At 43.8% G+C, this 22,341-nt stretch overlaps 1 protein-coding gene across 3 annotated transcripts in view; it reads right to left on the reverse strand.

The window, feature by feature from the left end:
* Nucleotides 1–10,945: 10,945 nt before the first annotated feature.
* Nucleotides 10,946–22,341, reverse strand: part of LOC142786813 (tropomodulin-like) — a 153,619-nt gene continuing 142,223 nt past the window's right edge. For all 3 annotated transcript variants that reach the window (XM_075884474.1, XM_075884475.1, XM_075884476.1), the window contains 6 exons: nucleotides 21,881–21,970; nucleotides 19,246–19,376; nucleotides 18,452–18,559; nucleotides 18,117–18,260; nucleotides 11,879–12,026; nucleotides 10,946–11,417 (listed from right to left, as the gene is read on the reverse strand). In XM_075884474.1, the coding sequence (XP_075740589.1) occupies nucleotides 11,368–11,417; nucleotides 11,879–12,026; nucleotides 18,117–18,260; nucleotides 18,452–18,559; nucleotides 19,246–19,376; nucleotides 21,881–21,970 (671 nt within the window). In that variant the 3' untranslated portion in view covers nucleotides 10,946–11,367. The remainder of the gene's footprint in view (nucleotides 11,418–11,878; nucleotides 12,027–18,116; nucleotides 18,261–18,451; nucleotides 18,560–19,245; nucleotides 19,377–21,880; nucleotides 21,971–22,341) is intronic.

The raw sequence follows: 22,341 nt of genomic DNA on the forward strand, positions 1-22,341 counted from the left end.
CGACAGAGAATCATGGTGAAACTAATGACATTAATGTTCTCAGTGCACAATGCGAACCAATTCAGGGTTTTATTTTAGTATCCCATTAAAAAATCGCCTCAAGCAGAAGCTTACGGGAAGTTGAGAACTAACAGGCTGTCAATTAATGCAATTACACTTTTCCCGCAGCCGTGCGCGGCGTAAAATTTAGAATTTGCGTTTGTCCGTAGACTTCACACCGCTTACGTGTTTATGGTTTATCGGAGAAATGTACGGAATGTGCATGAAACACTGGGAGTGGCATGTATCGTTGTGAAACACAGCCAGAGTCATTTACCAGTCGATGTTTCCCCCATGATGGGCGGAGGGGTTTCCCCGAGCATAGCCTCCTATATTTTTTTGTGCCCGCGCATTAGCGCTAAATACATACGCGCCATCCGTCCCTTATAGTTTTGGCGCTCGCCGCCAGATGCCGCACCGATCCCATAATAACAGCAGACGACGCGGCCTATGCACGCTTGCGTTTATGACGGTCTAGAAACCGTCTACATTGCATTGGATTATGCGTATACGTTAAGAAGTGCGCACACACCAAATTTTTAACACAAGCACTGTATGCAGAATGCAATGTGAGCTTTGTTATTTGATTTCGTGCTCAAAGCTTGAGCACTTTTCGAGACAATGGTTTGACATGAAAATCTTTTGCCAAGTCGTGTTTGTCAGTCACACTCGTCGCGAAGTTCAGAAAAAGTGGGCGGAGAAACTTCACGAGCACAACCTCCAAAAGTTTTTTATGATGTCCCGGGGTCGAGCACTTGAGTTTGTCACGTTTCTGTAGTATTTGCGCGGCGTTGTCAACGGCAGCCTTCAGTGGCTGATTCATCTTTCTCGCTCTTGCGAGGAAAACTTCCGCGTAATTCTTTAGAGAATTTAGAACCATTACGAGCTCAGTTGACGGATACAGGAGTCCACCTCTGTCCTGGTGCCTAATTAATGCATCCGATGGCGCAGAGGTGTTTGGTTTAGTCACCAAAGTGAAGCATTCATCACAGGAAATGGTTTCGTGGACTGTTCTTGCTTCAAACCCGATCTCGCTTCAAACAGGAAAGCGCTTCGCCTTGAATTATCGTAAAATGCCTCCCTCCTTATTTCATTTTTGCCCTTTCGGTAGTTACTCAAAGCCGGTTTTTTCTCCATAGCTGCCATCCATTCTCTCGTTTTGCGCCTCGGCGCTCCGCCAGGAGCGCTCGCATCCCATAATAGCTCGGGGGACGGCGCTGAGGGACCGACCGCTCGGGCACAAAGTTATAGAGGAGGCTATGCCCCGAGGCACAAGTCCTGGGATAGTTGAGTGAGACAACTTTGTCCCACCACAACACAAAGCTAGCAACACTGACTTACGCACTTAACTCACTTGCTACTATGTTGTTAGTGATATAATAATTAACTCGGATCACATCTATTGTTTCGTTCTGACGAGAACAATGATGCAACAGAAGCAAGGAAGGAAATGCAGGGACCCTATTCGATCATTCCAGCGACTATAGGCGGCGCAGCGGAAGGTCAAAATGGCGGACGAGATGGTGATGTCGCGAGCGTTTACGTCAGCGTCGCGGAGCGTGAAGACGCGTTCATTGGTTTACGACTACTGAGAGACTGAACTGCGTCGCAGCATTGTCACTGTGTGACAGCTTCAGAGCACGGCTACATGGCGCCGCCTACGTCGCTGTAATGACCGAATACTGGGCAAAAGAGTGGGGAAGTTCTGTAGATAGAAGAGAGAGACTGAGTTTTCACAATGGCATTGCAGTCGGAGAAAATGTCCCAGGGCGTATACTCTCTCTGCCATCCCCGTCAACTGTTCCATTACTCGTAAAAACAGGAACGGTAAGGAGCTTACGAACCAAATATAGAGTTGTCTCATGATGTCGCTGGTATTATAGGCTAAATGCAGTTGCACACCGCTCAAGGGACTGAAGCCGAAGTGTGGATGGATTCAGTAGCGGCATCGCAGAAATTAGCTAGCTGAAGCGCCCGGAATACGGAGGCTGCGAGGTTGTAGACGTTCGCCAGTAAAGAAATGAGAATTGTGGGTGAAAGAGACTCCACCAGCTGGCCTATGGTTCTTGCGGATCGATGATGGTCAGAAAGAAAGCGTCACAAGACAATTTGTAAGCTTAGACATGAGAAGTCACACGGGCATTATGCATTTGCCCTCAGACGACTCGATGGCAAAAGCCATCTTCTTGATCAAAGTCGGTTATACTGATTCCCCAAACCCCAACCGGCGCTTTCTGCACCTAGCATTGTTTTGCATTGCCTCTGGGATCGGATGCATTGCAAGCCATAGCGTTTCCTAAATATACATTAGAGGGAACTCTGGTGCTAGTGTATACGGGAGCTGCAATGCACGGTGCTCCAGCGAGAATGAGAAATGATGGGTAGTACACGGATTTGTCTAATTTTCGTACATCTGGCTCCGTGTGTGTTCGTGTGGCTTGGAGCTGTTTTCTCACGAAACAAAAATCTGCAAATGTTCAGTGGTTGCGCTACCACCTTATTCTTTTAGGCTTACTTTTTTTTTGCAAATCGTGCCACGAAGTTCGAAAATATTCGTTCTTTCCTTCGAAACAAAACCTTCGAAACAAATAAATGAAGCCACAAGTACGATTCACCACCTGCAAGTACGAAGACTAAACAAATCCGTGTCTTACTACTATTCTAGCCACTGTAGTACTAGTACTACCCATAATTCCCATGGTAGCCAACCTACCATGGTCGCTGAACGATCGCAGCGCCAGAGTCTCCTCTAGTTAATTTTCGGTAACTATATGTAGCAAGTTATCTGTATACTTCGCGGCCGTTTCGCAGTTCCCGCGCGATCTTCCCATCTTTGGCCAAGTGACGACGACGCCCCCATGTGTCGTCATACAGTGTGATGTATAGTGACGTCATGATGTCATAACAAATCTTGGTAATCTGTGCCGTCATAGAGTTTTAAAAAAAGGAAAAAGGCAACATTTATCCGAAAAAAATGGCTGCGAAGTGACGGCGGCAACCGGAAGACCCCGAGTGCATACAAGAGAATACAAAGGAACGGTAAAGGCAACGGCGGACGTCTGACGGCAACGGTACCCTTTCGGCGCAAGAAATGCATTCGCATTTCTTCACGATTCTCTTCGAGGAGGTAAAAGGAGGGGGAAATAACTTCATTCAAGAAAAAAATAAACGGCAAGATCTGGAAGAATTGTCTCCTTCCCCTAGGTGGCAGCCATGAGTCCTTGCGCTCTGACGGCATCCTCGGCTTGCCGAAGGACGTGGGGGCATTATTTTTCTTTGTTGGTTGAACGCATTGATATGGTTTAGATCCATTCAAGCAAAGCAAGCTTTGGTGTTTAGCTCAGTGGTTTAGGCAACTGTCTTCGGAGCGTGAAGGACTAGGTTCGAATGTACTTCTGCGCTAACATGCCCCCTTTTTTTTTCTTCGTCGATAGGACGCATTCATATGGTTCAGATCCATTCGAGCCAAGCAAGCTTTGCTGATTAGCTCAATGGTTTAGGCAACGGTCCTAGGAGCGTGCGGGTCTAAGTTCGAATGACATCTTTTTTTGTTGTTCGTCGGTAGGCGTGACGTTAGACAAAGCGTGACGTCAGACAAATGTTGAGCCTTATCGGTGGTGATAAGGGCCTCAACCTTTTCCACGGTTTCTAGCCACTATTGCAGTGAAGCCAACGCACCAGGGGAACTTTTAGTTTAAAATAGCGCATAAAAGGCCCATAACTGCAAGGTAAGACGTCACACAACTGTTGAGTCTTATCCTGGGTGATAAGGGCCTAAACTATTTCGACTGTTTTTGGTCATGCTTGTGGTGAAGGCCACCTATCAGGGGAACCTTTAGCTTTGAAAGAGCACGTAGAAGGCCCATCACTGCAAGGCATGATGTCAAACAAAAGTTGAGTCTTATCGTGGGTTATAAGAGCCTAAACCTTTTCGACTGTTTCTGGCCACGAATGCCCTGAAGCGAACTTACCAGGGGAACTGTTAACTCTAAAAGAGAACATAGCAGTCCTATCACTTCAAGGCGTGACGTCAGACAAAATTTGAGTCTTATCGTGGGTGATAAGGGCCTAAACTTTTTCGATCGTTTAGGCCACAATTGCAGTGAAGCGAACCCACCAGGAGAACTTTAAACCGTGAAAGAACACATAGAATGCCCATCGCTGCAAGGTGTGACGTCAGACAAAAGTTGAGTCTTATCATTGCTGATAAGGGCGTAAACTTTTTCGACCATTTTCGGCCACAATTGCGGTAAAGTCAACCTATAAGGGGAACATTTAACTCTGAAAGAGCACTCTTACGCGGAGGCCCCACCGGTCTCTTGGGTAGCGTGTCGCGAGGGCCGACGCTGGGTAGGGAGCATCTGTGCTGTGGTAAGGCAAAAGGCATCAGAGGAAACAAAACGTTTATATTTACAACCTATGTACAAAACGTGGACGAGGAAGCAGCCGACTCCAGATGCGCCAACTATTTATGGGCGCCGAGACGCTCAAGAAGGAGGGTACACCACCACGCGTCCAGCGTCTCCGACGGATGCATTTAGTGTCTCTTGTAAAGAGAGAGAGAAAAAAAATTTATTTTGAAACCCAAGTCCGGGTCTGAGCTCTAGAGTGAAGCTTTACTAGCCTCCCCTAAGATGGTACGTATATGGTCAAGGAGAATTGTCCACGATGAGGTTGTTTCGCCTAGGTTCGCGACGAGGCCAGCAAGAGGGCGAGAGCACTGCACAACCCGAAACGCGTTCCACGCTTACACTGCAGGCCAGTTGCGTGTCACCATCCAGGTAGTCTTGCTCCGGGTACTGACTCTGGGAACCTTTCAGCCGGCCAGCCGCAACACGCACGTAAAAACACATAGAAGGCCCATCGCTACAACGCATGACGTCAGACAAAAATAGAGTTTTATCGTGGGGGATAAGGGCCTAAACTTTTTTGACTGTTTTTGGCCACAACTGCGGTGAAGCCAACGTACCAGGGAAAAACATTTAACTCTGATAGGGCACATAAAATGTCTATCGCTGCAACGTGTGACGTCAGGCAAAAGTTGAGTCTTATCATGGGTGATAAGGGCATAAACTTTTTCGACCGTTTTTTGGCCACGAATGCCCTGAAGCCAATCTACCAGGGGAAGTTTCAACTCTCAAAGAGAACATAGGAGGCCTATCGCTTCAAGGCGTGACGTCAGACAAAATTTGCGTCTTATCATGGGTGATAAGGGCCTAAACTTTTTGGATCGTTTCTTGGCCAACATTGTGGTGAGGCGAACTTACCTGGAGAACTTTAAACCGTGAAATAGCACATAGAATTCCCATCACTGCAAGGTGTGACGTCGGACAAAATTTCAGTCTTATCGTGAGTGATAAGGGCCTAAATTTTTTTTGGCCGTTTCTGGCCCCGATCGCGGCGAAGCCCACCAACCAGGGGAACTTTTAACTTTGATAGCGCACATAGCAGACCTATCACTGCAATGTTTGACGTCAGACAAAAGTTGAGTCTAATCGTGGGTGGTAAGGAGGAAACTTTTTCGACCGCTTTTGGCCACAATTGCGGTGAAGCCAACGTACCGAGCAGCTTCCAACTCTGAAGGAGCACACAGAAGGCCCATGAGAGCCCAAACTTTTAACGTGGCAGCGTTAAACAGCTCGTTTCGCAGAAAGTCTGGTGTCGGCGTCGTCGGTTGTGAGCAAAATATTATCATCTAATATGATCACCACAAATCGGCAAAATCATAATTAAACAAATAAAAAATTCTGGGTTGGAGGGGGGATCGAACCCGACTCGTTTGCGTGGCCAGCGGGTGCTCTACCACAAAGCCACGCGTCTGCTGTCGAATGGAGTGAAAATAACCCCTATTTGAAAATGCAGCGAAATTAACTTTCATGTTTTGCAAACAGGCGTGTCCTGTATATTTGCCTGACAATGAAATATGAAATATATTGCAATAATAATGCGTGGTGCAAGCGCACGTTTTCATTGGGCATCAGAACACGTGATTATCGCAGAAGGGTTTCTTGAAGGGCCTGTTGGTACATGAAACTGGGGGGAATTAATTGATTTGTGGTGTTTAACGTCCCAAAACCACTATTTGATTATGAGAGACGCCGTAGTGGAGGGCTCCGGAAATTTTGACCACCTGGGGTTCTTTAACGTGCACCCAAATCTGCGTACACGGGCCTACAACATTTCCGCCTCCATCGGAAATGCAGCCGCCACAGCCGGTATTTGATCCCGCGACATACTGGGGGGAACAGCGCGAAAAAACGGGACGGAGAAAGATGGAACACACGACACAAGCGCTTGTGTCGTGTGTTCTATCATTCTCCGCCCCGTTTATTTTTGCGCTGTTCCCCCCAGCAGAATGTGATTATCATAAATGTTTCATGGTTTCAATGCAGTCACCCGCTCCTATTCGTTTATGGCCGCGTGGGGGTGCATCGCAAGTTCGAAAATATTTCATGCACCGAGTGTTTCAAGCGCGCGCTACGGACCGGATAACTCTATCGCGTTGAACTTTTAAAGGTGATGCTTAAGGGGCCCCCGATTTTTTTTTTACTGCTTTTGTGTGTTTATGGAGGTGAAGCAACCGCATCAGAGGAACATTTGGCTAGGAAAGAACCAAAGGGTTAAAAAAAAAAAAAATGCTGAAGTGGAAGCTCCCGCAATGCTTTACCAGCGGTAGTGAAGCCATGGTTTGCCCTCCAATGATATCAGAAACATGCTATTTTCTGGTGGTGAGCATTTAGGCATTAAGTGGCTTTGATCTGTTAGCCTAAAGGCTACGTTACTTGTAAATCAATAGATAGTTGTTTCCGACGAATTAACCCACAGAATCATGTAAAGTCACTTATTACCCAGTACAATTTGCCTGGAATTTGAGGCTTACTAAATAAAACTAGATATATAGAGAAGCACATTGAGCACCATCTGACACGAAAAGTTTGACACGTTAAACTCGCTGCGTGCTAGGAAAACGCTCCTGCTGAATCACCGACCGCCAAGAGCTCATCAAGCCCTTACTGAAATATATAACTGCTGCAGCCGCCATCTTACGGTGGGCACGGCTTCACTTCAGCAATTTTTAAAACCTTCTTGGAAAAAGCGCATGGCAGGGCCGCGTATTTAGAATTGCTGGTCCCCCATCGCACGAAAGAGAAAAGAAAGAGTGCGAGGAGGACGCCAGCGTCAGGATTGCACTTGGTAGTACTACACATTGCGAAAATTTGTTAAAAGGCTGAAAGAATCTTGCTCTATATAATGGAAATGTTTAGCCAACCAGGGCTTGAAAATTTTCCTTCAATTGCCCGAGAAAACCAGCTCACCAGTGTTACGTTTCGAATGCCGCAGCCAACTCCATGGCTCGCCGTTACAAATGTAGCGTCACATTATCTATGGCCTTCTTGAGTCCATCTCAACAGAAACAAAACAAGCATGCAGTTGTGGTAAACGCAACTGTTCGAGACAACCGCGTCGTGTCTCTACAAATCCGACAGCTAAAATCTGTGCGGACATTAAAATTTCGATAACACAGCACGAACTAGAGACTGCAGATACGCAAGTTTCTTTCATATATGTAATCCTACATTGTCGAGTGATTCCGCGAACACGTTACCCTTGTTACTCAATGTACTTACCCTTGTCTTTACCCTTGTTACTTACGCAAGTTACTGCAGATCGCTGTAGCTTTTAGCAGGAAGAAGAAACACTGTCTGCTGAGGGAGTAAGTTTCCTTATTCCAGGAATTTTGAACATCACCAGGACACTGTTAAATATAAACTGGAGTTTTGCTTGCAGAATACTTCATCACAACTTTACCTTTTATGTGTTACAAAAAAACTTATCTAATTCCAGTCCAATTACATTTACATTTAACTCTAGCTGCATACTAGCCATGACAAATATATTACAATGGGCTCTCGTAAAACGGAACCTGAAGGGACCAGGCAAATATGTTCTGTTTAACAGGAGTTTCGTTTACTGGGACAAACAGGGTTGCAGCATTTTGGTACGAAACCAATCATATGGAAGTTCTATTTAAGCAGCATTCTGTTAAAAAAACAGATTTCCATTTACATAGAGTTCACTGTATCTACACTGATGAGATTCAGTTCTCAGATTACAAAGGGCTGCACATTTTTAGGCCCACTTAATTATTGTTTGCACAGATTGCTAGGTATTGATGCTTTAAAGGGATCGTTATCGAAGCAATATATCTTTGTAGCTTTGCTGCACTTGCTACTATCCATGTTCTTCATAAGAACTCAAGCCAGTCAACGGAGAAGATAAAATGGCTGCATAAATGTTGCTCTAGTAATGCATAACACAGTCCAAAAGAGAATAGGACACATGTATGCGTGAATTTTATTACTCAAGGTTTACACAAACAGCTCCATAAGCTCAAAATCATGGCTGTGTGCACTGAAAATATCATACGCAGTGAAGAGGTAATGCTGTTCCGTCCAAACAAAGCACCACATCTGAGGTGGCTGGCACAGACATTTGTGTAAGCTTTTTCTCCTTCACTATATCTGACCATGCACGTCACAAATGAAGGGCACAAAAATGCCAGCACTGTGTCTGATGGGAGAGCCCATTTGCACGGTAACAGCTTGGGGATCACGAGCGCCGAGCTGAAGTGGCACGTGTGACTTAATACCACTGTTGTACAACTCCAATCACAGGCAAGGCTCGGTCTGGCGTTACAAAAGTATTACTGTTTTGCCAGTGTCAACAGGAGGCTCATGTGAATTGAGGGCCGGCAACCTACACCATGTCACTTGCAGTTCTCACTACTTTGCCGCGATCACTACATTGATTCCATGATACAACTGCAGCCATGGTGGCCAATAAAGTGCCACTTCATCAACGACTTCGCACGTGACATTCCTGCTCAGGTAACGAGACCCCGAGTTGTTGAAATGCATACGGACTATCCTGTCTCTTGCGACATAAAAATAACAAAAAAAACTTGAAATCTTAACGGAGAGGGACTTTGCATTTATATACAGCTTACTTAATTATAAGATGAACACATGAAATGAAACTGTGCTTCACTAGCAGAACTGCGAACATATGTAACACACTAAACCTTTGAGCACCTAGGTTCACAAAAGATTCACTAGTCTCGAAAAATGAGGGCTCATTTTAACACCGAGCAGCAAGTTGCAGCAGTGTGCTACTGTACTCAATATGAATTGGAAAAGGGGAGCCGCCGCTGCAAGACTTTGAGACTGCATGACAGGGCTTGTACACGAAAAATTTGTTAACTAAGTGTTGTTCCAATCGCTAGGAGGACCTCACATGTAACAGAAATGACACTTGTAATTTCTCTTCTAGTCGAAGAGGCCGGTGCACATTTTTTTTTTGCAACCCACACTGAGTGCAATAGTAAATATGGCCGTGCAGTAAATGCTCTGGCATCATGAAGCATCACTTCACAAATATCAGTGTAGCCCAGCACACCACGATCACACGCAAACAAAACGTCAACAGCTTACAAACGAAGCTGCCCGCGGCACACATTTGCTTCAGGTGCAACTTCCGACATTTCCACAGATTCACTTGCACTTCTCAAAGCGGCGTAGAAATTTGATAACTAAACGACACATAATGTAATGTAAACCGGGACGCCGTCGAGTGTACTGAGGGCAGTGCTAGAGCATGAAAAGCATAATGGCCGGGACTGCAACTTGCGGTAATGCCAGCAGCATACTGTGCATGTGATCGCTTCGGTGAGACAGCAGAATGATGATGACACAATGCCCCCGCCTCCCAGTACAAACTGGAGGTGCGAGAAAAAGACACTAACAAAAAGAACACCGGTTTGTTGCCGTAAATGTGGACATAAAATTGAATAGCATATACACACACACACCGCTGTGTGAGAATAACTTGCGTGACAATGATTGTTTATGTGAAGAATGTACAATTATCTCTGTGCAGCCTACACAAAACTTCGAGCAGCACCTCTACAGCAGACAGGAAACACCAACAAAGCAGCAATTTGGACAGTGACGCGAGACTTCCTACACTCTCTTAATGCACCTTTCAACCGTCAAACCTTTCAAAAGCACATGGCAGATGGCTGGTAGGTTCGATAAACTACGAATATAATTTCACTTCAATCATACCTCCTATTGGTGACAAACGTGGAGTGCACAGATAAGTCACATTACTAATATAAGAAGTCCAGCATTACTATACCCAGAGGCCATATTCTTAACCGACCTCTTTTAGGGAAGGTGTTCTTCGTGTAACTTAGTGTCGAATGCAGCATGCAAAAAGAAGGCAGGTGGGAACATGTAAACCATTCCTTTTGGGTTGTCTGTATCTGCTAGTTCATGGCTAACTGATGACAGCACAATAAAAGTAGTCTTCCCCAAAGTACCTGACTGAGGATATGGTCACCGTTCAGTGATTTCAGAAACAACATGTCTCGCTGGACCGTGAAGAAAGAGCTTTTCCTTGAATGAAGAGATTACACAACAAGCATGCCAACTCTATGGATAGCCATAAGCGAGAGCAGTGAAAGGTATGGTGTGCAGCTGATAAATTAAAAAACAAAACACTGTCAGGATTACATGTGCCCGGTGTAACCAATTGAACCATCTATAAACACGTGGTCTAAGGAAAATGACTTCATTATAACTTCTGTTTATTCCTGGCTTGCATTTTTGGTGGACAAAGGAGCAGTTACCAAGATTCTTGTTTAAGCAGTTCATAAAAAGAAAAAAAAAATCTCTTCCATCTTTTTACCAGCCGCAAACACCAAATTAATCCTTTTTACTAAGTTTTGCGACGAGGTGGCATTCCTTCTGCTTTCTCAACTTTGGCTGTATGCAGTGTGTCACGATTAAGGTGTGGAAGCAGTAGGGTCAACACACGCTTGCATCATTACAAACAGAAAATCTGATGACACTGCCGTGGAGTTCCACACAAGCACTCCTAAAGAGAAATCTGGAACCGTGGCTTGTGGGAGAAGAGCCAACGAAGGGGGGAATGGTAGGAAGATGGCTCTCGGTAAAGGTTGCCTCGAATGCATTTACAGAGCGTCTCGCATCAGTTCCTGTGCATAACAGAGAACGCTACCACCTTTTTGGTATGTCAAGCACTTCTTGTTGCTCGCAGGAACATTGACATAAAAGTAGCCTAACGTCATCCTCGACAAACTTAATCATACCCTGATGCATGCGCCGCCATCTTCGCCATGTGTTTGTATGAAACTCCACAGCTGCGGCATCATAGGACAGCAGCTCTTCTGCCCATTGCCTCTAGAGTATAAAGCTTATAAAAAAACGTATTTAAGCCGAGAAGGACATGAAGATCTCGAGACGCTCAGGTGCTGTTGTTGAGCTGTGCTCCTGAAGCGGTGCGTCGCAGCCGCACTGAAAAAAAAAAAAAGGAACAAGTCAACAAATTAATGGGGCATAACGGCAGCTTCCAATCAGTTACTGGGAAAGCCCTTTGTCCAAGTCACTTGTACAGAGAGGGGGTCCACATAAAGTGTCTCCAGTCGAGTTAAGGAAAAATTCTGAGCTAGACTGTACGTAAACTAGCAACTCCACTTTTTGACTATCACTAAAGAATGCAGATTAGTAACGACAAGAGAAAAAACAATTGTGATTCGTGCTCAACAATCCAAAGTACCTCAAAAGCACTGACAAATATTAAAAGTGCTTTTTGTGAAGCTGCGCTCACTGAAACATAGCTCTACACCGAGAAACAGGGATTAAGAGAGCCACAGAATGAAAGAAGCAGGATGGCAATTGTCATGTAACTACTAAATGAACTGTTCCATCTATGCTTCATTCGTTATTCTACAGAGCAAAGTGAATTGTGCACTCACGGCGGTCATAGTTGTTCTGCAGGTGTTGCGTTACCCTCATTCTTGCATCGGGAACGTCAAACGAGATGCCCAACCGTAACAGCGTACGGTTCTTCTCCACCAGCCGTGCAATCTCCATCTCAATCTTGTTACCAAGAATGGAGGGCCTCTGCAAAGTAAAATGTATGCTTTTGAGATATTGTAGCAGCATCGCCTACTACAATGATGAACTGAGTGGATCACTAAGCAGCTGTTTCTTCAACACTTTTTGAGCTGGTCAGATAACGCTGCCGATCAGTAATAGAGGCTCCCGCAACACACGAGCCAAATGTTCACAACAAATTGGAATTTACAATAAATTATCAAGGTCAGCAAAAAAATGCTTTGTCTTCTCTCAACAAATCACGGAAGACGTTCGAAAATCCCTTGTAAAAAGCCCACCTATCAGCCATTGGCTGATTTGAACATAGCGCGCTCGGTCGTTAGAGATTGCCGCGGGAGGCCGTGACTTTTCCATGCATGCGCAGGCCATCGCACTGAAAAAGCCGTGCATTGAAGAAAAAAAAAAAGAGTGATCATGGTCACGAGGCACGCGTGAAGTTCTTTGCCCCTTCCACCCCTCTCTCCTTAGCTTCCAGCGCTTTCGTCAGGACGAGAGAAGAGAGAATGCAAGTGTAGCATGCGACAAATATTTGAAACTGAACTTGCACTGGACTGATTCTTAAAAATTTTTGCAGTGTTGAATTCGTCAGGCAATAAGCTCTTTCAGCGAATACATTCCATGATTACTTGAAAAAGTGCTTTAGGGCCCCTTTGAAAGAACAGTGATATTAACTTTACACATGTCGTCCTTTCTGCGTCCACGTACGGTTAACAACTCCTAGTGATGATTAGGTACTGATGGTGCAACAGAGAGATAAACTGATAATGCAGTGGAGGAATTAATGAAAGTCTCCAATATTGATTAGTATGACTACCAGTACTGAGCAGAGTTCAAAATGGGCGCAAAGCAGTGCTGGCAGTGCTGTCCCTTGCCACGGTCATGCTTTATCTGATCGCGTGGCCACACGAAACGGCGATGCCAGTTTCAGCTGAGGTTTCGTCCGCTAGAAGTGTGAAACCCTGGTTATATGACTTTAAGGGGACCATACAAAACTATCGTATAATCGAAAAACTAAGAATATTGGCATTGATACTCAGCCTTACACCCCCTCACCCTAAAAAATGGGTACAGACAGCCTCAATGTGCCCACGGCACGACCTTGCACTTATCCAGGATGGTAGATTAAACTATTCTTGCCAATGGCATCATTAATTAGTTGAAGGAGGTGAGAGTGAATATTTATTACTACCTTTACAGTATTGAATCCAACGCATACTTTTTCCTAGTAAATTGAGCCTGAAAATTGCCTGCGCCCAAAACCGCGTTTCCACCAGCCTTTCGCCAAAAAGTCGGACACAGTGTCATAGTAAAATGGCGACGAACCACGAGTTTGGGTAAGATGCCTTCATGCGTAACTGAGCTGTTCACGTTGTGAATTTTCGGCTTGTGAAATGCAACTATAGTCATGTCCCGCTTTTATTATGAACATTGACATCAAGTGAAAGTTATTTCGCACTGCGAAAAAAGCTGCGTCGAGCCATTTTGCGTGCTCAAGCCTGCGAGTGAGTCTGTCAAAAGGCAGGAGATCAGGTGTATGTTGATCAGGACAAGTTTCCATGGACCCAAAATGTGAAGATATCAGGAACTCAGAGATAAGCTTTTCGGCCAGCTGAAGCTACTTCATGTGGATAGAGCTTGTATAGGTAACGACCTTGGATACTCACGCGATCGAGGTGCACGAAGAAGCTCAAGAATTGCAAGGAGAAAAAGTTTTCCATTTTAAGAAGACATCCTGTGTCATTCTCTATTTTTTTAATTTTCAACCTAGAGAAACAAAAGTTCATATTTTGCACTGGTGAATATCTGCACGACGCTCGATTCAAGTCAAGGTAGCTTTTTCTTTCAGACAAAGTCAGGAAGTCATCATAAGATGCGGGGTTGGCGTAAAACTGCGTCTCATAACCAAGGCTTTTAATAATACATTATTTCAATGTGGATTTCGTTGGGACTAAACCGATTTGTTGTAAAATGCAGGTCATTGCGAAACCAGGCGATGCATAATCAATTTTTGACTGTAGTCACGTATATGTCACCACCGTTGCTGTTAACTGCCAACGCTCTGTACGTGACATCCCCAGACAGGCTTCTGTGCTGGCACGTCTTGCCCATGTCACTATCACACTCCCAAGAACAGCGCAGTCTCTGGGTGTGTAAGGCTAGTGTTCAATGCATCACGGAGATGTATCGGGAGACACAAATTAGACGCACAATCTCAGCTGGTAGCTTTTACAAATGAATGAAGAAGCTACTCGATGACAAATAAATCCCTTCTTGCAGTACGCAAAATGCCACTGGTGCGACTCATGCACACAACTGTTTCATAACATGCTGGCTCATAATGCTGCTCGCATTGACGCTTGAAATATACTGAGGGGCACATGGCAAATCATTCGAAGTGGCGCAGTGAAGACACAGGATTTGAGACAAAATAATAGAGACAGTTGAAGTGGTGCCACTGCCAAGCATTGCCGCCAGTCAGCACCAGAATGGTGAGCAATGATATCATCAACGTTATTGTCATTAGTGCATTGCTACTGAGAAACTTTAGCATGGGCTGTGAATCCGCTGAACGTGTCACAGTACTGTCAATGATGCGGGGTGCTCAATGCCACGTTGAGTCTTCAGATGCTGTTTGCCCTCCAAATAAAGTGGATAGATAATGAACGAAAAACTTTTATTGGGGTCCTGAAGGATTCCACGCCCGTTTTATAGGGGTAGGATCGCGGGCTGCTCCCACGTATGGACGGGGAGGCCCAGCCTCAGCTCCGCATCGTGGGCCTTCTGGACAGCCTTGAGTTGTATGAGAACCAGACTCGTGAGCATTAAATGAAAAGAGTTTTCAGAAAATTCTTCATTTTTTAAAATAACATCTACGAATAGGGCGAAATTCATACTTCGCTCAAGAAAGTCATGCATACCAAGATATTATGCCAAGGCCACGTCTCAAACTTTAAATTTCATGTCATTGCTCCTTTAATAAAATTACGTACTTATATCGCATACTTGCTAAACTCAAGGATTCTGAATTCGAGAGATTTTTGCAATGGGGCAGGGGGAAAAAATTTGTTTCTCCCCTACCCACCATTTTCTTAAAAAAAAAAAGAAACAGAAAGGTTAGTGAGGGGGGAGTTCCAAACAGCCTTGCAAGCGTAAATATTGTGGTTGCGGTCTTCTAATGACTTAGAAACAATGCACGTAGGGTGTCCCAACTACAGTAGAATCTCAGTGATATGTACTCAAGAGTGATCTCAAGAGTGATCGAAAATATTCTTGTCGCCCAAAACATTGAGTAATGAAGAAGCCCACAAAATTAGTTTGCATACCGCGACACAGGCACACAATATTTCTTTTCATCAAGAGAATTTGGGCACGTTTTTACAGCGAAAGCTGTTATGAGATCACAACTGTGGTCACGTGCAGTTGCATGTTGTTCGCCACCGCCGCCGCCGATAGGGCGAAATTGGAAAAAAAACCTTGCACCAATGACACAGTGGGGCTTGAACCCGGGTTCCCTGGGTGCCAGCCCAATATTCTACTACTGAGTTATGCCGGTGCTTGTAACTTGTTGTCAAACTTGCCTTAGGCGGGCATGACCTAGCACCAATGGCACAATGAGGCTCAAACCCGGGTTCATTGGGTGCCCAGTATTCTACCACTGAGATACTTTGGTGCTTGTGACTTGTTGTCAAACTTGCCTTAGGCAGGCTTGATGTCGGGAAAGCAACCACGTTAATACGACTTATAAAGTGTTTTACAACTGCGAAATAACAACCAGTCGTCGCACAATGCGATTAGCGTGATGAGTGGGCTTTCCAATGCTCCGACCCATTACAAAAGCTTGTTCTTGTTTCCCTATTAACTGTGGTGCATACCCACTTCAGCCATAATTCATCATCGTCTTCAGCAACTGCACGGACAATGGGCACAAAATTCCTAGCAAGTGTTTAGCGAATATCACGCTTCTCAGAAGAATGACGAAAAATAGCATAGCAAATGCCGGCCTACTACCCAAAAGTTTATTTTATTAATGCCCTTGTGGGTACCAAGCAAGTGTGCTTGCAGTAGTTATCCAATGAGTGTTTTGAAAAGGCCCTGAAAGGCCGCTCTTCTAGCTTTCGCTGTGACTGTGCTGCACCTACTGCGCAGGCTTGGCGTTTTTTTTTTTTTTTTTTCTGGGACACACCCGAACGGGCTAATAGAGGGTGGCGCAGCTTGCTGCCACGAAAGCGTCACAGCTTTGCTTGAGGCCAGCTGAAAACTAAGAGCTTACGTCCACTCCATTGTAGGCACAAGCGAAAAGAACACTGAAACACTTGCTGCCTACTTTTGGTGACTTTAATCAACTACTGCATTATGCGCATACCTTTGGAGCTCGTAGTCCCTATGGATGATAACGCCGCAGCAACCGCGTTTTTTTTTTTGCCCCAGTGGTGGAAACGGCATTTACCTTTTTAATCCACATGAGCTGGCCATGCAGGTGCCTTAAAAACTAAATTGCTTGTTGCTCTTATCGCATGTGACACGGTTTTGTCCGCAGCAAGCAGGTAGCCGTTGTGCCGCAAGTTTAGGACGAACCTCTGAAAACTGTGAAGCTTTTCTTCGTACTCCTCCGGCAAGTTTTGGCGCATGTCCGTTCGCTTTCGGAGGGAAAAGCCTTTCCTCTTCATAAAGTTAGTTAGCCAGCATTTGCTCGCTTTGAACTAGCCCCGCGTTAGCCCTTTTTCTATAGCTAACTGCATAGCCCGCACTTCGAGCAGTTCTGTCGTCATGGGCCGCTGTGCCGCTCGCTGCTCAAGCACATACTCGGCGAGCAGCTCTTCAATTTGCGGAAACTGACCCTGCTGTGGTCCACTGAAGCCTTTGAATGAATCTTTCACAATCTTCTGCTTTTTTTTCCGCCAGTCCCACACGCACGTTTCGGAACTCCGAACGACCGCGATGCGGCCCGATTTCCATCTGTTTCGGCACATGCGATGACTTTTCTTTCAAAAGCGGCATCATGGTGCACTCGTCGAGTTTCTGGAGTCAGCCCTTCCATGCCGTCGATGCTAATGAACTACAAGATGACGAACTCCTCAGCACATGTACGAAGTGCCGCACATGGGAAACACATAGGCAGAAATCGCCGATGCGCCATGCCAAAGCACGTAGGGGGCGGCCATTTTGGAAATGCCGATGGCAATAGAATGACCGTATTCATTTTTTTTTCGCACTCGATTTTAACGCGCATGCGATTTATGAACTCGCTTAACCGGAAAAAAAGGTGCGCGTTAGATTCGAGTAATTACGGTAGGTAGAGCTGCATATTTTTTAATGCAGCCAGATCACTCACAGAAATTTCGATTTCTAAAAGATTTTCCTGCTGGCTGTACAAAAATAAGAAATGGTCGAAATCTGGGAGCTTCCCAAAAAACTTGGGAGGCTAGGCTGGTACGATATTGCCAAATGAGTCCTGCAGGAGTCTAGAAAGTGCCCAAAGGTTTACAAAACTGAAGGAATAACACTCACCTTTTTACAGCATGAAGCTGCAAGAAAAACCTAATATGAAATTGCTCAGCTAGGGAGTTTGGCCATTGAATAAAAATGATATATAAAGAAAAATCCAGACCAGGACTAAATTTTCTACTAGTGGGAAACCTCCTTTCAGAGAAACTGTAAATTTTCATTTTACAAATATATAGATGAAAAACTTTTTAAATAAATATTTATGTTCATAACAAACCATTCTTCTCAGTAGTCACAAAAATAATCTTAAATTAGGCCATCTCCATTTTAATAGAAAATGTATAATTTATACATATATCTAGGAACAACGGAAGAAAGCCTACACCCAGACCGATGGTGTTTGAAGTATCGTTGATAAACCAAATATTTGCAAAATATCAATTTGTAATATGAATAATAATAAAAAAAGATGCCAAAATTACTAACTATCGGAAATCACATAAAAAACAAGATGTATGTTAAACATTTCAGAAAGATTTTTTCAAAATGATTTATCCTTTTCCTTTGGTGCTGCTTTTGCCAAGTCTGCCCTGAACAATGCTATGAGCAGAAAGAAAAAAAAAAAAAACAGCCTGTAGAAAGTCTCATTACCTGGTTAGATGCCCTGAGCTCCTCCAGAGATTGCTGACTGTTGGCGGCTTCAACTAGGTCCTTGATGACGGGCCCGCTGATGTAGTTGGACTCCACGTTGAGAGACTTCAATGTCTTGTTGTGCCGCACTGCTTCAATGAGGCGCTGCGCAAGAACAGTGCATAACCCATCTATTAATGAAAATAAATTGGGCTTCGGCAGATAAGCTGGGAAAATCCATAGTATTTATTTAGCACACTGTCTTACGTCTTGAAACAAATAATACCGAAAAAGCAGTTAGAAGAGAATTTCTTTTTTTTTATGACTGGAAGTGAAACAGGTTTCTGAGCACCTACCTTGACTAAGCTGTCAGTGAGATCAGTATTTGCTAAGGAGAGGGATTCGAGGTTCGTATTCTTCTTGAGACCTTCGAAGAGCTTCTTGAAGTCGTCTCTTCGGATATTCTGAAGCAGATGAACAAGAAGGAAAATGCTACGTTTCTAGCCTCATTGAATAATATAACAGAAACAAGCATGGCTACATGACTAACGACAATCGATAAATTAAACATTGCAAGACTTATTCTAAAGAAATCAAGTTTGTTTCATATGCTACAATATAAGAGGCCATTGGTTAGAAATTCACTCTTTACATATTCTAAGGTCAATGTTTGCATGCCTGCAGCACAGCAATAAAAAATGTCTCCACATAAAAGCTACTCCTCAAGTTAAATGTGCAAACAGTTGAATATGCTGACTATAAAAAATATTTTTCTAAGAATGACACATTGCTCAAACGAAATGTTGAAGCACTGTAAGAATGCGACTGACTGAACTGGTATGTCTGCAATTTTTCATGTAACACGGTCAAGTTTTGTTGATTCAACTATGATGAGAACAGAAAATTTTCGTCATACTGTCCACACAGTCAAAATTCGTAAGAGAGAACAAGCGAAAAAAAAGAAAAGAAAATGAAAACATGCCAATGTCTCAAAATAGTTAATTTAGCATTAAGGTTACCCCCAGGGCAGGATGTCAAGGACAACAATGTTACTTGCAAGTTCTTTTAGTCCAACAGAATAGAAAAGTTAATTATTTGTGAGTGGCAACAGCAAAAAAAAAAAAAAAAAAAAAAAACCACAAAGTGTTACCTTTATGTTGTTCCAGTTGAGCGTTTTCAGGGACGGATCATTCGAAGAAACTTTCTCGGCAGTTTGGTGGGTGTTGGTGTCATTGTCCGGCTCCATTGGCATGGGCTTGGGCATGGATGCCTTCACCAGGGCTGCATGCAATTTGTTTACAGATGGACTTTGACAGCAATCCGGCTGCTACTGTTAAGCACTTCGCAACATTGCAACACTACTGCAACGGTCCACTGTCAGAAACCAGACGCTGCCAAAATATTGCTGACAGACTAAGACACAATATCAACAACAATGAACTTTAAAAATAATGTTTAACTGCACCAGATAGATTGCACCATTGCACCTTGCGAGAATAGAGGATCCTCATGCATTGGGATACATTAAAGTTTCTAAACGAGCGCCTCCATTCCATTCCAATTCCATTCAGGGGAAATCAGAACCTGCTGCGATTCCATTCCGTTAAATTCTACGGAATGAAAAAAACTCAGCCCATTCCCAATTCGGACATGGCGAGCAGTTTAATTCCATTCCTGTAATTCCTTAAGATAGGAAAGGCATCTTGATAGTTTTATTGAGTTAAGAACGAATACCCCATAAAGCTGATGTGATCAGATAGATGCTGTAATAACCACAAATGTACGCAAAACACTTTACCAAGGTTGAAGGACACTAGCTTGGCGACTTCTCTCGTGCAGTACAACCACCCTACTGATTCCCATAGGGCTGTTCTACCGCTACCTATAGTATTTGCATGGCCAGCATGTTTCAACAAATCGTGATGCTTTAATATTGCCTGAGCTTAAATGTGTTATTGCTAAAATGACAACATAGCGTATCTCCATGCTGACAAAAGTCGTGTTCAAGAAGACTAAGCAGTTATGCCACGCGTTTTGAATACGGAGAAAACTAACATTTGTTCAATGGGGAAGAAAACCCTCTAGATCTGCCCAGATGGCGAAATTCACAAGGCGTGAGGAGTGAAAGGAGGGTTCGTCGCCATCAAAGTCTTGCACGATGGATACCAACGCCACAGACCCATGGTGGTGCGAAGAATATAGACAAATTTTGGAGCAACACGATCTATATAAGGAGAGAATTGTAGTAGGTGTGTTGCCTATAAATAAATCATGCTTGCAATCTGCCAACCCATTTTAAACATACTAGTTTATTGTTAAAATCGAGGCTCTGACTTAAGAATGTTTGAACATTGAAAAACAACGTGTAGACGAAAGAAGAGAGTAAGCACTTAAAGAGACACTAAAGGCAAATAATTTGTCAGATAGAAAGCTCAATGTGTGAAAACATTTAAAACGGCATTATCAACAACAGTACCCTACTTACCAGGAAATTAAGCTAAGTGTAATATACAATGTGCCCACGAATGGAATATTTTGGAAATGATCCCGATGACGTGAGAGTGTTGGACTACAATTAATCTCTAATAATCGAACCAGCTGCAATAATAATAGAAGAACCTTCCGTGCATCAAGAGACTTAATAAAATGCTGCTTGTCCATTCCAGCTTGATTGATCAAAAATAGAACGGCCTTGTGTTACTATGGGGAATGACGCAAGTGGTTCCAAAGTTTTGTTTTAGCGGTCCAAGCAAGCAGAAATCCGAGCAATCCGAACAAGCAGACTTAATCCAAGCAAGTAGAAAACTGTTCAATGGCTGTTGTTGCTGCTGTGGCTCCTGCTACTTTCATTTTGCTGCTATTAGTGTCGGCAGCTGCGCAGTAAAGGCGAGCAACTTTGGGAATAGCAACAGCGGCGTCAGAAAGATCGCTTTCAGGCAGGTGATTTGAAGTGCGCTATCGCGACGCGGGCCACTAAAACGTAAGCTTGTTTCAAAATGAGCACTCCCCAGGCACAAAAATAGTACAACGAGGTTTCGGGACCACTATTTCAACAATGAGCATCAACTTATTATTTGCTTTTAGTGTCTCTTTAAAGCACGTCACAAACCTCTGTAACTCGTCTCGTTCTTGACAGATTCAAATCATTTTTGCAGCAATCGAGTTGTCTGGTATTTAAGTCCACAAGTGAGGCCATTCGATGCTTACTTCAAAAAATGTGCATGACCCTTTAAACATAAAAATATTAGCAACGACACAAGCTTTCTGCTGATATTACATTTTACAATACATTAAGCTGCTCTGTGTCTGCCATTTCTCAAGACATCTGTCCTTCCAGCTGTATTGCCTACATACAGTATTTTCTCTCGTGTAACTCATGCAAAAACAGAAAATTCTGAAATCAGGTCAGGGTGTGGGTTACAGTACTTTATGAAACCTGAGAGAACCGGGAAAATCTGTTTCATTTAACAGGAGTTTTGTTTACTGAGAGGTGACCTGGGGTGCACAATGCAAGAACAAAACTAATCTTGTCAGATGTGCTCGTTCCTTTTAAGCAGATGTTCCATTGATTTTCGTTTTCTGAGAGTACTGTATAAGAGAATTTCGGTGTGCAAGGTGACTTTGCAGTTATGCCATTAAATTGTTTTCATTGCTACAAATGGGGGTTTTATTCCTTTCAAATTTTTCAGCAGGTTGTAGTTTGGGAGTGCAAGTTAAATGCAAGAGAGAGTTAAAGAGAGAAAATTGGGTAACTGGCAAGAGGATGGACAATGCAAAAGACTCACAATCAAATCCTGTGCCTGGTCTCTGTCTCCGATTGGTCACTGAATTGTGGTACTGGTCCTGACTGAGCATGCTGTGCAGACCAAGAATGGCTGTAACGAAAAAGGGAGGCATAGGATGGAGAAGAGCTTTATTCCACAAACAACTTCAAAGCTGACAGGGCAGTTCAGAAAGGTATTTCTCTCTCACTAGTAGTAAATTAAAGGGAGGTGCCTGTTGAAAAATGCAAGTTTTTTTTCCCCCAAAAATACATATTTTTCATTTTTATTTGCTTTTACAAGTTTAATTTCTCTATTTTCACAACAAAAATAACTGAGGATTTTATTTAAACTTAGAGTAGGTTAATTGCTCTTAAAAAGCACAAGGTGGCTACCAAAAACTAAAAATAGTTCATTGTCTACAGTCCTACAGTAACCTAGGTGCTTGCCATTGCATTTTGCATGAAGAGTTCCCTAAAGCCACA

Source organism: Rhipicephalus microplus, unplaced genomic scaffold, assembly GCF_043290135.1.
Source record: "Rhipicephalus microplus isolate Deutch F79 unplaced genomic scaffold, USDA_Rmic scaffold_32, whole genome shotgun sequence".
Taxonomy (NCBI): Eukaryota; Metazoa; Arthropoda; class Arachnida; order Ixodida; family Ixodidae; genus Rhipicephalus; species Rhipicephalus microplus.